Source organism: Lagenorhynchus albirostris, chromosome 11, assembly GCF_949774975.1.
Source record: "Lagenorhynchus albirostris chromosome 11, mLagAlb1.1, whole genome shotgun sequence".
Taxonomy (NCBI): domain Eukaryota; kingdom Metazoa; phylum Chordata; class Mammalia; order Artiodactyla; family Delphinidae; genus Lagenorhynchus; species Lagenorhynchus albirostris.
The window spans coordinates 5875830-5894251 of record NC_083105.1 but is presented as its reverse complement, the minus strand read 5'-3'; the positions used below and the strand labels follow the sequence as shown (position 1 = coordinate 5894251).

The 18422-nt window shown below is 40.8% G+C and overlaps 1 protein-coding gene across 1 annotated transcript in view; it reads right to left on the bottom strand.

Annotated features, from left to right (window-relative positions):
• The window catches only part of EFCAB6 (EF-hand calcium binding domain 6), a 227724-nt gene that overhangs the window by 191217 nt on the left and 18085 nt on the right, over positions 1-18422 (bottom strand). The window contains 1 exon segment of the mRNA XM_060164691.1: positions 2622-2833. Coding sequence (XP_060020674.1) covers positions 2622-2711 — 90 coding nt within the window. The 5' untranslated portion in view covers positions 2712-2833.

The window sequence follows — 18422 nt, the reverse complement described above, 5'->3', positions numbered from 1 at the left end:
GCATAAAGGGGCTCCTACTGGCTATATTAGGGACCATTGAAACATCAAAATAAATAATGAAAATAATGGATCATAAGCCACTTAATAAAACAGGAAATCTTGAGTCCCTGCAAACATATAAACAGTAAATGAATACATGAAAGTTTGGTGAGGAATGGCATATCTACATAGTTTCAAAGTTTCTCCCACAAAATGCTTATTAATTACAAAGTAGATAAAGAGCACTCCACCAGGAAAAAGACAAATGGCCCTGATAGATTCCACCTTAATCAAGTGACCGCAGTGAACATCAGCAGTAATGGGACAGATGGAAATCACCTGTAAGCTAAGAAAAGCGTTGAAAAGAGCACAGCGTCATTTCTGTGACATTCCTGCCAAAGATGCAAGCCTGAATCTAGTCATCAGGAAACATCCGATAACTCAAGTCAGGGACACTCTACAAAATAACAGGTCTGCAATCTTCAAACTGTTATGGTCCTCAAGACTAAGGAAAGACTGAAGAAGTGTTCTAGACTATAGGAGACTTGCCAAATGCACTGCATGATTGTGACCTGGGGCCTGGGGCTGAGACGGCTGCCATGAGTTGACATTACTATCCTTACCATGACGGCTGGATTGTGGGTGTATAGAACAGGGCTCTGGTTTTAAGGAAACATACACTGAAATATTTGAGGTAATGGAGCAGCTTACCCCCAAATGGCTTACGAAAGAGAAAATTGTTCTTTGCGCTATACTTCCAACTTGTCTGTGACTTTGTGATTGCTTTTTCAAAAACAATAAAGCAGGGCTTCCCTGGTGGCGCAGTGGTTGAGAGTCCGCCTGCCGATGCAGGGGACACGGGTTCATGCCCCAGTCTGGGAATATCCCACATGCTGCGGAGCGGCTGGGCCCGTGAGCCATGGCCGCTGAGCCTGCGCGTCCGGAGCCTGTGCTCCGCAACGGGAGAGGCCACAACAGTGAGAGGCCCATGTACCACAAAAACAAAACAAAAAAACAAAACAAAAAACAATGTGAGAGGAACCTGAAAGAGGAGGAGCAACACTTTCTGTGTATGCGCTCTGTCCACACTTCCAGCTGGCACTTGAACCATGTGTGTGCAGGTCAGACTCAAGAGTCCCAGCAAAAGACCAGAAAGCTGAATCAAGATATGAATGACTGCCCACTGCAGGTGAGGGAGAATTTGCAAGTTAACTGCCTGTCAAAGCAAAAGTATCAAAAGTCTCTGAGGAATATAACAGAATCCAGAGTCTCCACAGCACAGCATTCGTGACGTTTAGCGCTGCACCGTTTAATGAACAGCCAGAGCCGTATGTGACTCCCGAGCACTGGAAACGTGGCTAGGGCAACTGATGAGCTGAACCGTTTGTTAAGTTTCATGTTAATTGATTTAAATTCTAAAATTAACTTCGCTTTGGGAAAACTTTTAAGTTTGGAATGACCGGGTATATGAATCTAATATTTCAACAGCAACTTTTATGAAATCTGAATACAGATAAAGTATTTCCAATGGAAATTTGGTGTCAGCATTGAGGTCTTCTGTAAGTGTAAAGTACATACCAGGCTCTGTAGACTTAGTACACAGAAAAGAATATAAAATATCTTATTACCAATTTTAAATAGTGATTACATGTTGAAATGAGATAATATTTTAGATACATTTATTTGGTCAAATAAAAATATTATTAAAATTAATTTCACCTATTTCTTTTTATTTTTGTAATATAGCTACTGGAAAATTTAAAATTATTTATGTGACTCACTTTATATTTCTATTGAATAGCACTAGTCTGGGATATTATCCAAATATGCTCAAAAATGAAGAACCAGAGAAATGTGACCCTTCTCAAAGGAAAAAAATCAAAGCAGGCCAACCCTGAGATGATCCAGATGTTAGAATTACCAGATAAGGACTTTCAAGCAGCTATTTTAACTACGCTCAATGTAGTCAAAGAAATATGCTCATAATTGAAAGAAAAACCAAGAAATCTAAGCAGATAAACAGAAATTATTAAAAAAGAACCAAATGAAAACTCTAAAACTGAAAAATACAATGTCTAAAATTAAAAATTCACTGAATGGACTTCATAGCAGAATGGAGATGCTAAGAAAGAGTCAGTGAATTTGAAGACACATCAATGAAAATTATGCAATCCGAAAGATAGACAGGAAAAATATTTTATAAAATGAACAGAGCCTCAGGGGTCTGGAAGACAATACCAAAATGTCCGAGAGAGCAGAGGAAGAGGTAGAAAAAAATACTTGAAGAAATAATAGCTGAAAACTGTCTGATAGCTCTGCATTGGGTTGAGCATACAGTAGATGCTCAATAACCACTTCAGGTAAGAACAAACGCAAATACTAAGTTTCAAAGTACATGTTGACCAAATACTCTTTATATGGAAGCCTTAAAAAATAAACTAATATGACTATAATAGTGCTACACACAAAATATGACCCAAGCACATGATAACTGTCCCAAACCTGCCAGAATTTAATTGAATTGTGACAAACAAAACTCTATTTGGGACAGTGGGGGAAAGCCAGACGAGGTTACATGCTCCTGTAATATACTGCATCCCCCCCTCCATACTGGGTGATTCTGAGTCTTTTCCACACTGTACCTGAGCCAGCACATCTTGAAACTGTTCTCTCGTGAGAGGCAGCAGGAAGGTTGTGATGACTCTTCGCAGTTCATTCTTTGTCACTGTCATGTTGTTACTGATGTCGAGCAGGTGAAAGGCTTTCTTCAACTCATCTCCTTTATCAGTAATTTTTTGAAATAAAATCCGTTTTACATCTAAGGACGACAGTATTGGATGTGCAACAGCTGTGGCTATAAAAGAGAGACAGCTATTTATTAAACGCTCTTAAAGCTAAGACAATAAACAGCATTTCACTGTGTACTAGAATCCAACAAACTTCTAAACAGTATTTCTTCCACTACATCTAGGTTTACAAGTAGATGGCCCACAATTGCAAATCTGCAGTCATTTGTGGCACCTCTGAAATTTACATTTCAATCAATATAAAGTAATAGTAGTAACATTAGAAAAAAAGAGCGGAGATAATCTTCCCTATAAAGGACCTATGTCACAAGTGAAAAACATGGATATTGAAATAAAACTTAGTTAAGAATCAATTTTATCTCAAATAAATCTTCAAAATATTATATTCACTTTTCATCCCCTTGCCAATTTTTGAGGGGAAAACATGTAATTCTTAAATCTACAACCTTTTCCTTTCAAAGACAAGGAAGAGGTGAGTGTCACTGGATACTAAAGGATAATGAAGAATGTTTAGTTCCCGAATGAGCTTGCAGGGCGCCTGCACTTCCTGGTGAGGAAAGGGGTCCCAGCTCTAAGGGTTTAGGTCCCAGAGTCCCCGTGTCACCAAAGAGCAGCTGACACCCTACAAACACAGTAACTACAAATTAACTCATGGTGCGAATCAGTATCATAAACATGAAGATGTGATTAGTCCCTTTCGATATTTTATAACCTAGTAGGTAAAGAGGAGGCTAAGAACCATGGTAGCTTGGTAAATCTCTTATATCTATTAATGAGATTGCAAAGGCTTGGTGACCATCATTCATTTAGGATGCTCTGCTCTTGGAAAGCTTAGACTCTGGAGGGGGAAGCAAAACAAGAAACAGACAAATGAATGATGAGGTAACGGTAGATAGTGCCAAGTGCCGCAAAGGCAGCAGGACAAACCAACGAGGTGGGGGGCAGCCGGGGAGCTTAGGATGGGGGTCACAACGGAGCTGCTGTTTGTTACGGGTGGTGTTTCGGGATGTGGAACCAGATGTTCACCTAGGAGAAGACAGACAGGCAGAAGAGGGCTGGGCACAGAGCCTGGGGGAGAAGGGTCTTAAATCTCCCACGAGAACTCCAAGGATGCTCAATGTGCAGGAGTGGCTGCCTGCATCCCTCTGCGTTTCTGACTGTCGCTTCAAACCTCAGAAGCAGCTGATTCACGTGGCGGAGCTGCAGGGCTCCACATCAGCTGGTGAAGAGTATTTCTCCCTCTGCCCACCCAGCCTGGAATTCCTCCTCCTGAACCCAGCGTCACAGAGGGACCCCTTTATGTCTTTATGTCTCCATCTTGAAATCTTTTTTTTCAGAATTTTCATGCGCATTTTCAGGTGCTTTCCAAGCAGCCCCATCTTGGCAATCAATAATTCTAATTTTGGGGCTTCCCTGGTGGCGCAGTGGTTGAGAGTCCGCCTGCCGATGCAGGGGACACGGGTTCGTGCCCCGGTCCGGGAGAATCCCGCGTGCCGCGGAGCGGCTGGGCCCATGGGCCATGGGCGCTGGGCCTGCGTGTCCGGAGCCTGTGCTCCGCAACGGGGAGAGACCCCAACAGTGAGAGGCCCGCATACCGCAAAAAAAAAAAAAAAAAAAAAAAAAATTCTAATTTTGAAGTATCAGAAATATTGCTTTGAAACTATTTGAGTTTACTTGAGGGCAGACTTTTTATTTCGCAAGCCTAATGCAACTTCTGGAATTTAAAATGAAAGCGGTAGCCAAACTTGCACAATCTGCTGGTGGGAGAGTACTAACTGATATGATCTTTCTGGAGGGGAATGTGACAAAATTTTCTACATCCGTTTAGGATACAGAAAGTCACAGCAGATTGTCATTCTGACCCTGCAATGAGAACAAGTAGGATAAGCTAAAAAAAGAGAGGGGTTTGAAACCCACCAAAGAACTGAGGGTACAAATAAACTAAACTCCAGAAAGGACCAGCCACTCCTCAGAGAGAAAACACCCATGACTCCTTTCACCCTTGATGAGTCTTGGGCAGAGAAGCAGATTCATTCTACACAGGGGTATGGAGAAAACAAGCGATTGCTTAGTAGCCACGTGGACCGATCCCATGGATTTGCATCCCAAGAGCCTCAGTCACAGAGCGAGTCTGCACCCGTCCTCGTGGGCCTTCACACGTTGCACAGGAAGCACCCCAAAGCTGGGAGTGAGGCAGGAGAGCTGTGTGATATGCCCCGAGGGATGCAGGGTCTTCCCGAAGTGTCAGGCAGCTGCTCACCGTGCCTGAGTACAGACCAGCGGCAAACCCCTCTGAAGCGTACGGGGCCCTCACCGAGTGCACCTCAGCAGCCCACTGCAATTGCAGGCAGGGCGGCAGGGCGGAGGGTGACCTCCTAAGGTGCACGAAGCTAGCAGCTGAGCTGGAGGACAAACAGAGCTCCCCAGAAACCCTCCAAAAGTGGCAGGAGGGCTGGAAAGCAGAGAGCCCGCCACAGGATGCCAAGCTGGCAGCTGGACTCTGAAGCAGAGATGGCTGGAGTCTCAGCAGTGCTCAGCTCGCAAGGCCTGTTGAAGGGAAGCATTTGAAACAAGGGGTCACGTGAATCTAACCAAAACTGCAACCAGATCCAGACAGAGCTCAACTGAGAAATTAAACTGAGCCAGCCCACCTCACCAGCAGCCTGAGCAGAAGGGCTTTACCACCTTTTTCTGGTGGTAAATATGATTTACTTCTGTCTCTGCTCTGTTTTACACAAATGTCTGGTGTTAAATCCTTTTAAAATTGCAAGACAAGTAAACAAAGAAAAGGTGACCTGATCAAGAGCAAAAAAGAATCATGGAAGACCCACAGAGAGAACAGATGTAGAAACGATCAGGTATTTAATCCAAGAATGACAAATATGTTAAAGAGATTAAGGGAAAACTGACAAAATGCTGAACACGAAGGGAATTTCAGCAGAGAAGTGGAAACTATTTTTTTAAAGCACATGAAAAAGCTAGAAATTAAAAATACAATATCAAAGCGAAGAGCTCATTTAATTTGTTTAACAGCAGAACTGTACACAGTAGAAGAAAGGACTAGTGAATAGAAAGTCAGGTCAACAGAAATTATTCAAATTGAAACATAAACATAAAGCAAAAAACATCTTAAAAGGAAACAGGGTGTCTAATATCTGTAGCTTACAGATTCACCCATGAATTGTGCTTTCTTTAATATGAGTCATATAAGTACATATCTACACGTGTGTGTGCATGCATGACGTGCATGAGAGACAGGCCAGACAAACACTTAATGGTGACCAACTCTGGAGAGAAAAGGGGTGCTAGGAGACATTATATATGTATGTATATAATTTTTATTTAAATATATTTGTTTCTATATATATAATTTTTATTTAGAAAAGAAAAAAATAATTCAGTACATAAAAAACATAAATAAAAGGCAAATGACAAATGAAAAAAGATACTGATGGCACATAAGGCAGATAAAGGATTAATATTTTTAATACAGAGAGCTCATACAAATAACTAAAAAGACCAACCCACAGTGGGTAAATGGGCAAAGGACATGAACAGGCAGCTGACAAAAGAAAGACATAAACATGATGAACTTGACAATCAAAGTTAACCTCACCATTAGAGAAATGCAGATTAAAATCACAACAGAAGGGCTTCCCTGGTGGCGCAGTGGTTGAGAGTCCGCCTGCCGATGCAGGGGACACGGGTTCGTGCCCCGGTCCGGGAAGATCCCACATGCCGCGGAGCGGCTGGGCCCGTGAGCCATGGCCGCTGAGCCTGCGCGTCCGGAGCCCGTGCTCCGCAACGGGAGAGGCCACAATAGTGAGAGGCCCGCGTACCGCAAAAAAAACAAAAAAAAACAAAGAAAAAAATCACAACAGAATATTGTTTATGCATATCAAATGGACAAAATGTAAGAGATAATATTCTGTGTTAGGATATTCAGAAACAAGTACTTGTAAATATCACTTGTGGGGATGTGCAGTACAAGCTTCCAAAAGGCAATTTGGTGGCGCTCACGAGCCTTAAGGGTGTGGATGCCCTTTACTCCAGTAATCCCACTTCACTCCATTCTTCTTGGTACTGTCAGAAAGCTAGTTAAACTGAGATACATCCGAAGTATACTCTAGGCGTGGAGCTATTGGGCTGGAAGACATTTATTATGGATGATAAATGTTTGTGTTGGAAATTGCCAGTTATCCCTCAACATCCATTCTCCCTTCTTTCCTGAGATTTGGACAGACACATGGCCCACTTGAAATAGTCTCTCTGGTAGATGCCTGTGGCCTCTCACTGATGCAGGTGAGCACAGGTGGCGAGCGTGACTTCTGACTAGAATGCCTTTCTTCCGGTCCATCCTTTCACTACGTCCCACTGAGTCCTTCCCGTTCCCCTCAGGCTGTGCACTCATAGCGCTTTGTACGTGCTTCTGGACCGGCACTGGTATTGTTCTGCTGGAATTCCTCCTCTCCCTCTCAAGACTGTGGGATCCTTCAGGGCAGACCCTCTACCAGACCCGTCTCTTTATCCTCCGTCCCTGTGATAGTTCTTGTCACATATTAGGGCTCAGAAAATGTTTGTGAAGGAAGGGAGGGAGGGAGGAATGGACAAATGAAAAGACACATTTTTGGGAAATTATAATGTCAAATTTTGTTGCTTTAAAACTGAATGATCCAAATAAGTTAAAATTTTACGTCCACACAAAAATCTGCATGCAAATGTCTATCGCAGCTTTATTCATAATTGCCAAGGCATGAGAGCAACCAAGATGTCCTTCAGTAGTGAATAAACTGTTGTACATCCATACAAGTGATTTTTTTTTTTTTTGGCGGTACGCAGGCCTCTCACTGTTGCGGCCTCTCCCGTTGCGGAGCACAGGCTCCGGACATGCACACTCAGCGGCCATGGCTCACGGGCCCAGCCGCTCCACGGCATGTGGGATCTTCCCGGACCAGGGCACAAACCCACGTCCCCTGCATCGGCAGGCGGACTCCCAACCACTGCACCACCAGGGAAGCCCCATACAAGAGAATATTATTCAGAGAAAAAAAGCAATGAACTATCACATCATGAAAAGACATGAAGGAGACTTTAGTGCATATTGCTAAGTGAAAGAAGCCAATGTGAAAATGCTATGGACTGAATGATTCCAACTAAATGACATTCTGAAAAAGGCAAAACTACGGAGACAGTAAGAAAACCAATGGTTGCCTGGATTGCGGTGGGGAGGGATGAATAGGCAGAGCACAGAGGATTCTTAGGGCAGTGAAACTACTGTGTATGAAGCAGTAACGGTAGACACATGTCATTATACGTTTATCAAAACCCAAAGAACGTACAACACAAAGAGTGTGAACTCTAATAATGTGTCAATAATGGCTCATCAATTCTAATGAATGCACCACACTAATGCCAATGCTGCTAATAAGGGAAACTGGGGATGGGGAGTGAAGAGGTGTATGGGAATTCTCTGCACTTTAGCTCAGTTTTTCTGTAACCCTAAAACTACTCAGGGAGTTCCCTGGCAGTACAGTGGTTAGAACTTGGCACTCTCACTGCCATGGCCCAGGTTCTATCCCTGGTCAAGGAACTAAGATCCCACAAGCCACACAGTACGGCAAAAAAAACCACAAAAAAAAAAAAAAAAAAAACCTACTCGAAAAATATAGCCTATTAATTAAGAAAAAACTGAGGAGTGAGGCAGTATACTAGATAACATAGTAGTTAATTCCACGGATCCCGGAATCACACTGTCTGGGTACAAATCTCAACTCTGCTACCTAAAAGCTATACAACTTTTGGGCAAGTAGCTTGATAAACCTGTATCTCAGATTCCCCATAAAGAAAACTGGGACAATAACAGAATTTATTTCACAGCTTTACTGTGAGGATTAAATGTCATGTGAGGCCTTTGTACAGAGTCTAGTACATACTAAACATACGTAACGATATCTACTGTTAGCATCATTTGCTCAGGAATACTCACATGAAGAAGGTCTGAACACATTTTGGAAACCATTCCTTGAATACACTCTACATGGTGAAGAGTGGGGTCTGAAATGCGTGAATTTTTGTGTGTGAGGATACAAAGTATGCCAATCTGGTACAACTGCCATTTTGCACGTTAAAACCCTGTGATATTAAAAAAAAAATAGGTTACATTATCTTCAAGCACATCCTACAAATGTGGCCAACCTCCTATCTATTCCTCTTCTGAGAGGGCAGCTGGAGACTGTAGAAATGCCGCTAGTCATGACCTTCATGCCAATATTTCAAAGACTATTCTTAGAGGGAACACAGAATTGTGATTTTAGACTCACTTTTACAGCAGATCCAATAATCTTCAAAAATGGGACAACAAAGAGGCATTTGGATAGGAAAATCCACCTGCACCTCAACTACCAGTGACTCATTTCCTGGGGGGGTGGGCAGCAGGGGTGGAAAGTGTGGGTACTCTGAGCTCTCCTGAAGTGCCTCAGTGTACATCCAACACACAGTCAGAGGCACAGCTGGGGAAAAGAGCACCAAAAATGGTGGAGGAAGGACCTCTGAAAATCATCTCCAAAAAAGTAAGGAGAACACTGGCGAAAACTGTCCGAATCAGCTGTTTCAGAACTCTGGAAATTAACCAAAGGTTTGCAGCAATCTGGGGGGTGCTTACTCATGAGAGATGCCAGAATCTCAGAATGAACACCAAGTTGTATGGCATTTTAACTTCTCCTATTCCCATCTCGCCTCACCCCCAAATCTGCAAGAGCCTTGAAACCAACATCCTACAATCACAGTGAGAAACCAGCAGCCTGCCGGTCACTGGAAGGGAAGGAACGGGGTTGAAGCTCCTTCCAAGCCCCATTATCAGAAAATTTTCATCGTATGACTTACCTGATGGCTCCCTGAAAGACCCCTCTCACAAGGCTGTCTTTATTAGAACTGACTCAGAGCTTGTCCAGTGAGAACAAGCTATTGTCAAAAGGCATTTGTTGAAAAAAATTCAGGGGCAATTGTTTAAAATTTTAGCTGCCTGAACGGGTGGATAACAGACACAGCAAATAATAGCCTAACCAAAAAGCTTAAACCGAAAAGCTGGGGAATGAGACGTCCGTAGCGGCTTTGAGAAGCTCCCACATATTCCTGGGAATCTAGAAGGCTGTGAGCATGTCCAGGGCTATGTGCTTGCCTAGCAAAGACCTGAGAAGGCCCTAAGCTCCCAGCTCTGGCTGACCTTGAGGCTCTGCCCAAGCAGGAGGTGGAGGCTGAGGCTGTAAACTGCCTGGCTGAGGGTTGACAGAATGCTCCAACACACACCAAGAGCCCCTCGGCAAAGACTGGAAAACTGCTGCGTCCAGGCGTTTAAGGAAAGCTCTGTCCCATCACACACTGACCAATAAGCTAACCGGTCAGGGACTTCAGTGGCCACACGTGACAAACAATACAGACCGTACCAAGTTAATTTAGAAAAGTCACTAAACAAACAAAACATGGAAAGGAGGGAGAACATGATTTTGAGAAGTGCCACATTCTTAAGATGTCTAGTTTTCAACAAAAATTTTATGAGACGTGCAACAAAAAAAAAGTACGCCTACACATACGTATCTTCAGAAACCATACAAGCAAGGAAAGAGTGGGATGAAACGTTTAACCTGTCAAAGGGAAAAAACCCACCAACCTAGAATTCTGTATCCAGCAAAACAGCCTTCAGAGTTAAAGACAAATAAAGACTTGATCATACAAACAAAACTCGAGGAAATGTCACCAGCAGACCTGCTTGTAAGCAGACCTGCTTGTAAGAAGTACTAAAACAACTTCTTCAGAGAGAAGAAAAAATCATATGGGTCAGAAACTCAGACCTACATAAAGAAAGAAAGAAAGAGGATTAGAGAAAGAATAAATGAAGGCAAAATAAACATATATGCACCTAATAACAGAGCCCCAATATACATGAAGTAAAAACTGGTGAACTGAAAGGAGAAACAGACACTTCAACAATAATAGCTGGAGACTTCAGTGCTCACTTTCAGTACGGACACAACAATTAGCCAGAAGATTAACAAGGAAACAGAACACTTGAACAACGCTTTAAACCAATTAGACCTAACAGACATCTATAGAACACTCCACCCAACAACGGTAGAATACACCTTCTTCTCAAGTGGACGTGGAACATTCTCCAGGATAGACCATTTGTTAGGCCATAACACAAGTCTCAATAAATTTAAAAGGACTGAAAACATCAAAGGATGTTCTCCAACCACACGGGAATGAAATCAGAAATAAGTATCAAAAAAATGAGATAATTCGCATATATGTGGAAGTTAAACAACACACTCTTAAATAACCAATGAGAAATTAGCAAATACTTTTAGATGAATGAAAATGAAGGCACAACATACCAGAACTTATGGGGTGCAGCTAAAGCAGTGCTTAGAGTAAAAATTATAGCTGTAAATGTCTATATTAAAAAGGAAAATTTCAAATTAATAATTTAACCTTCTTCCTCAAGAAACTAGAAAAATAAGAGTAAACTAACCCCAAAGTGAGGAGAATGAAGGAAATAATAAAGATTAGAGCAGAAATAAATAAAATCAAATTTAGATAAACAATAGAGAAAGCCAACAAAATTAAAAGCTCTTTAAAAGATCTGCAAACTGCCAAATTTTTAGCTAGACTGACCAGGAAAAAGTGAGAAAGACTCAAATTACTAAAATCAAGAATGAAAGAGAAGACATTACTATTGACCTCACCAAAAAAAGGATTCTAAGGGAATACTATGAACAATTAATTGTATGCCAACAAATTAGATAACCTACATGAAATGGAAAATTCTTTAAAAAATGCAAGCTACTGAACCTGACTAAAAGGGAAACAGAAAATCTGAATAGACCTAAAACAAAAGACTGAATTAACAGTCAAAAAACTTCTTGCAAAAAAACCCAGGACCAGATGGGTTCACTGGTGAATTCTACCGAGTATTTAAAGAAGAATAATTAAAACCAATTCTTCAAAAACTCTTCCAAAAAACAGAAAAGGAGAGAACACTTCCCAACACATTCTATGAGGCCAGTATGACATCAATACCAAAACCAGGCAAAGGCACCAAAAGAGAGAGAGCTAAAGGCTAATGTTCCTTATGGATACAGGAAATATCCTCAACAGAGCACAAACATACTGAATCCAGCAACACTAAAAAGAATCAGACATCATGACCAAGTGAGATTTATCCCAGGAATGCAAGAATGGCCGAACATAGGTGGTCACAAAGCACCGAGCTGATCTCCCTGTGCTATGCAGCTGCTTCCCACTAGCTATCTAGTCTACCAAATGTAAATTAGATAGCTAGTGGGAAGCAGCTGCATAGCACAGGGAGATCAGCTCCGTGCTTTGTGACCACCTAGAGGGGTGGGATAGGGAGGGTGGGAAGGAGATGCAAGAGGGAGGGGATATGGGGATATATGTGTACATATAGCTGATTCACTTTGTTATACAGCAGAAACTAACACAACATTGTAAAGCAATTATACTCCAATAAAGATGTTAAAAAAAGTAAAAAATTAAATTAAAATATATGCCCCTAAAAAAAATGAATGTAATATACACCACATTAATAGAATCAAGAAAAAACGCATGATCAACTCAACTGATGCAGAAAAAGCATTTCACAAAATCCTACACCCTTTCACGATAAAAACACTCAACAAACTAGAAATAGAAGGGAACTTCCTTGACCTGACAAAGGGCATCAGTGAAAACCAATAGCTAACACCATACATAATGATAAAAGAATAAAGGATAAAAGTTTTCCGCTAAGATCAGGAACAAGGATGTCTATTCAACATTGTACTGAAGGTTCTAGCCAGGGCAACTAGGCAAGAAAATAAATAAAAGGTATCCAGATTGGAGACTAATAAGTAAAACTATCTCTATATGCTGATAATATGACTTTGTACGTATAAAATCCTTGGGAACACACACATAAACACACACAAAAACACACAAACACACACAACTATTAGAAATAATAAACAAGTTCAGTAAGGTGTAGGATACAAGATCAATATACAAAAATCATTTAAAACTTAAAAATATATATATACAAAAATCAATTGTAGTTCTACACAACTGCAATGAACACACTGAAAAGAAAATTAAGAAAACAATTCCATGTACAATAGTATCAAAAAGAATAAAATACTTAAGAATAAACTTAACAAAAAGTACACAATTCATACACTGAAACTACAAAGTATCACTGAAAAGAAATTAAAGAAGATCTGAATAAACGGAAAGACATCCCATGTTTACGAATAAGATTATAATACTCCTCAAATTGATCGACAGATTCAATTTAATGCTCATCAAAATCTCAGCTGCCTTTTTTGCTGAAATTGACAAGTTTAGCCTAAAATTCATATAGAAATTTAAGAGATTCAGTATAGCCAAAATAATCTTTAAAAAATAAAAACAAAGTTACAGAACTTACACTTCCTGATTTCAAAATTTACTACAAAGCAACAGTAGTCAAGACAGTGTGGTGCTGGCATAAGGAGAGACATGCAGATCAATGGGATAGAATGGAGAATCTGGAAACAAACCCTTAAATGTAGCATTAACTGATTTTTGACAAGGGCTGCAAGATCATTCAATGCAGAAAGAATAGTCTTTTCAACAAATGTGGATATCCACATGCAAAAGAATGAAACTGGACCCCCACTTCATACCATATAAAAAAATTAACTCAAAATCAACCAAAGACCTAAATTTAAGAACTGAAGCTAGAGAGATTGGTTCAAGATGGCAGAGTAGAAGGACGTGCGCTTACTCCCTCTTGCGAGAGCACCAGAATCACAACTAACTGCTGAACAGTCATTGACAGGAAGACACTGGAACTCACCAAAAAAGATACCCCCACATCCAAAGACAGAGGAGAAGCCACAATGAGATGGTAGGAGGGGTGCAATCACAATAAAATCAAATCCTGTAACTGCTGGGTGGGTGACTCACAAACTGGAGAACACTTATACCACAGAAGTCCACCCACTGGAGTGAAGGTTCTGAGCCCCACATCAGGCTTCCCAACCTGGGGGTCTGGCAATGGGAGGAGGAATTCCTAGAGAATCAGACTTTGAAGGCTAGTGGGATTTGATTGCAGGACTTCGACAGGACTGGGGGAAACAGAGACTCCACTCTTGGAGGGCACACACAAAGTACTGTGCACACCGGGACCCAGGGAAGGAGCAGTGACCCCAGAGGAGACTGAATCAGACCTACCTGCTCGTGTTGGAGAGTCTCCTGCAGAGGCAGGGGGTGGCTGTGGCTCACCATGAGGACAAGGACACTGGCAGCAGAAGCTCTGGGAAGTACTCCTTGGCGTGAGCCCTCCCAGAGTCTGCCATTAGCCCCATCAAAGAGCCCAAGTAGGCTCCAGTGTTGGGTCGCCTCAGGCCAAACAACCAGCAGGGAGGGAACCCAGCCCCACTCATCAGCAGACAAGCAGATTAAAGTTTTATCGAGCTCTGCCCACGAGAGCAACACCCAGCTCTACCCACCACCAGTCCCTCCCATCAGGAAGCTTGCACAAGCCTCTTCGATAGCCTCATCCACCAGAGGGCAGACAGCAGAAGCAAGAAGAACTACAATCCTGCAGCCTGTGGAACAGAAACCACATTCACAGAATGACAGACAAGATGAAAAGGGCTATGTACCAGATGAAGGAACAAGATTAAACCCCAGAAAAACAATTAAATGAGGTGAAGATAGGCAACCTTCCAGAAAAAGAATTCAAAATAATGATAGTGAAGGTGATCCAGGACCTTGGAAAAAGAATGGAGGCAAAGATCGAGAAGATGCAAGAAATGTTTAACAAAGACCTAGAAGAATTAAAGAACAAACAAACAGAGACGAAGAATACAATAACTGAAATGAAAAATACACTAGAAGGAATCAATAGCAGAATAACTGAGGCAGAAGAATGGATAAGTGACCTGGAAGACAGAATGGTGGAACTCACTGCCATGGAACAGAATAAAGAAAAAAGAATGCAAAGAAATGAAGACAGCCTAAGAGACCTCTGGGACAACATTAAATGCAACAACAACATTTGCATTATAGGGGTCCCAGAAGGAGAAGAGAGAGAGAAAGGACCCGAGAAAATATTTGAAGAGATTATAGTCGAAAACTTCCCTAACATGGGAAAGGAAACAGCCACCCAAGTCCAGGAAGCACAGAGAGTCCCAGGCAGGATAAACCCAAGGAGAAACGCACCGAGACACATAGTAATCAAATTGACAAAAATTAAAGACAAAGAAAAATTATTGAAAGCAGCAAGGGAAAAATGACATACAAGGACAACAACATACAAGGCAAATCCCATAAGGTTAACAGCTGATTTCTCAGTAGAAACTCTACAAGCCAGAAGGGAGTGGCATGATATATTTAAAGTGATGAAAGGGAAGAACCTACAACCAAGATTACTCTACCCGGCAAGGATCTCATTCAGATTCGACAGAGAAATCAAAAGCTTTACAGAAAAGCTAAGAGAATTCAGCACCACGAAAGCAGCTCTACAACAAATGCTAAAGGAACTTCTCTAAGTGGGAAACACAAGAGAAGAAAAGGACCTACAAAAACAAACCCATAACAATTAAGAAAATGGTAATAGGAACATATATATCGAGAAGTACCTTAAAGATGAATAGATTAAATGCTCCAACCAAAAGACACAGGCTCACTGAATGGATACAAAAACAAGACCCATATATATGCTGTCTACAAGAGACCCATTTCAGACCTAGAGACACATACAGACTGAAAGTGAGGGGATGGAAAAAGATATTCCATGCAAATGGAAATCAAAAGAAAGCTGGAGTAGCAATACTCAGATAAAATAGACTTTAAAATAAAGAATGTTACAAGAGACAAGGAAGGATACTACATAATGATCAAGGGATCAATCCAAGAAGAAGATACAACAATTATATATGCACCCAACATAGGAGCACCTCAATGCATAAGGCAACTGCTAAAGGCTATAAAAGAGGAAATTGACAGTAACACAATAATAGTGGGGGACTTTAACACCTCACTTACACCAATGGACAGAGCATCCAAACAGAAAATTAATAAGGAAACACAAGCTTTAAATGACACAATAGACCAGACAGATTTAATTGACATTTATAGGACATTCCATCCAAAAACAGCAGATTACACTTTTTTCTCAAGTGCGCATGGAACATTCTCCAGGATAGATCACATCTTGGGTCACAAATCAAGCCTCAGTAAATTTAGGAAAACTGAAATCATATCAAGCAACTTTTCTGACCACAACACTATGAGATTAGAAATCAATTACAGGGAAAAAAACGTAAAAAACACAAACACATGAAGACTAAACAATACGTTACTAAATAACCAAGAGATCACTGAAAACATCAAAGAGGAAATCAAAAAATAGCTAGAGACAAATGAAAACGAAAACACAATGATCCAAAATCTATGGGATGCAGCAAAAGCAGTTCTAAGCGGGAAGTTTATAGCTACACAAGCCTACCTCAAGAAACAAGAAAAATCTCAAATAAACAATCTAAACTTACACCTAAAAGAACTAGAGAAAGAAAAACAAACAAAACCCAAAGTTAGCAGACGGAAAGAAATCATAAAGATCAAAGCAGAAATAAATGAAATAGAAACAAAGAAAACAATAGCAAAGATCAATAAAACTAAAAGCTGGTTCTTTGAGAAGGTAAACAAAATTGATAAACCATTAGCCAGACTCATCAAGAAAAACAAGGAGAGGACTCAAATCAATAAAATTAGAAATGTAAAAGGAGAAGTTATGACACCGCAGAAATACAAAGCATCCTAAGAGACTATTACAAGCAACTCTATGCCAATAAAATGGACAACCTGGAAGAAATGGACAAAATGGAAGGTATAACCTTCCAAGACTGAACCAGGAAGAAAGAGAAAATATGAACAGACCAACCACAAGTAATGAAATTGAAACTGTGATTAAAAATCTTCTAACAGGGCTTCCCTGGTGGCGCAGTGGTTGAAAGTCCGCCTGCCGATGCAGGGGACATGGGTTCATGCCCCAGTCTGGGAGGATCCCAGACACCGTGGAGCAGCTAGGCCCGTGAGCCTGCGCGTCCGGAGCCTGTGCTCCGCAACCGGAGAGGCCACAGCAGTGAGAGGCCTGCATACCGCAAAAAAAAGAAAAAATCTCCCAACAAACAAAAGTCCAGGACCAGATGGCTTCACAGGTGAAGTCTGTCAAACATTTAGAGAAGAGCTAACACCCATCCTTCTCAAACTCTTCCAAAAAACTGCAGAGAAAGGAACACTCCCAAACTCATTCTATGAGGCCACCATCACCCTGATACCAAAACCAAAGATACTACAAAAAAAGAAAATTACAGACCAATATCACTCATGAATATAGACGAAAAAATCCTCAATAAAATACTTGCAAACAGAATCCAACAACACATTAAAAGGGTCATACACCATGATTAAGTGGGATTTATCCCAGGGATGCAAGGATTCTTCAATATACGCAAATCAATCAATGTGATACACCATATTCACAAATTGAAGAAGAAAAACCATATGATCACCTCAATAGATGCAGGAAAAGCTTTTGACAAAATTCAACACCCACTTGTGATAAAAACTCTCCAGAAAGTGGGCATAGAGGGAGCCTACCTCAACATAATAAAGGCCATATATGACAAACCCAGAGCAAACATCATTCTCAATGGTGAAAAACTGAAAGTATTTCCTCTAAGATCAGGAACAAGACAAGGTTGTCCACTCTCACCACTTTTATTCAACATAGGTTTGGAAGTCCTAGCCATAGCTATCAGAGAAGAAAAAGAAATAAAAGGAATACAAATTGGAAAAGAAGAAGTAAAACTGTCACTGTTCACAGATGACATGATATTATACATAGAGAATCCTAAAGATGCCACCAGAAAACCAGTAAAGCTAATCAATGAATTTGGTAAAGTTGCAGGATCCAAAATCAATGCACAGAAATCTCTTGCATTCCTATACACTAATGATGAAAAATCTGAAAGAGAAATTAAGGAAACACTCCCACTTACCACTGCAACAAAGAGAATAAAATACCTAGGAATAAACCTAACTAGGGAGACAAAAGACCTGTATGCAGAAAACTATAAGACACTGATGAAAGAAATTAAAGATGATACAAACAGATGGAGAGATATATAACATGTTCTTGGATTGGAAGAATCAATACTGTGAATATACTGTGATTATACTACCGAAAGCAATCTACAGATTCAATGCAATCCCTATCAAATTACCAATGGCATCTTTTACAGAACTAGAACAAAAAATCTTAAAATTTGTATGGAGACACAAAAGACCCCGAATAGCCAAAGCAGTCTTGAGGGAAAAAAATGGAGCTGGAGGAATCAGACTCCCTGACTTCAGACTATACTACAAAGCTACAGTAATCAAGACAATATGGTACTGGCACAAAAACAGAAACATAGATCAATGGAATGGGATAGAAAGCCCAGAGATAAACCCATGCAACCATGGTCAACTAATCTATGACAAAGCAGTCAAGGATATACAATGGAGAAAAGACAGTCTCTTCAATAAGTGGTG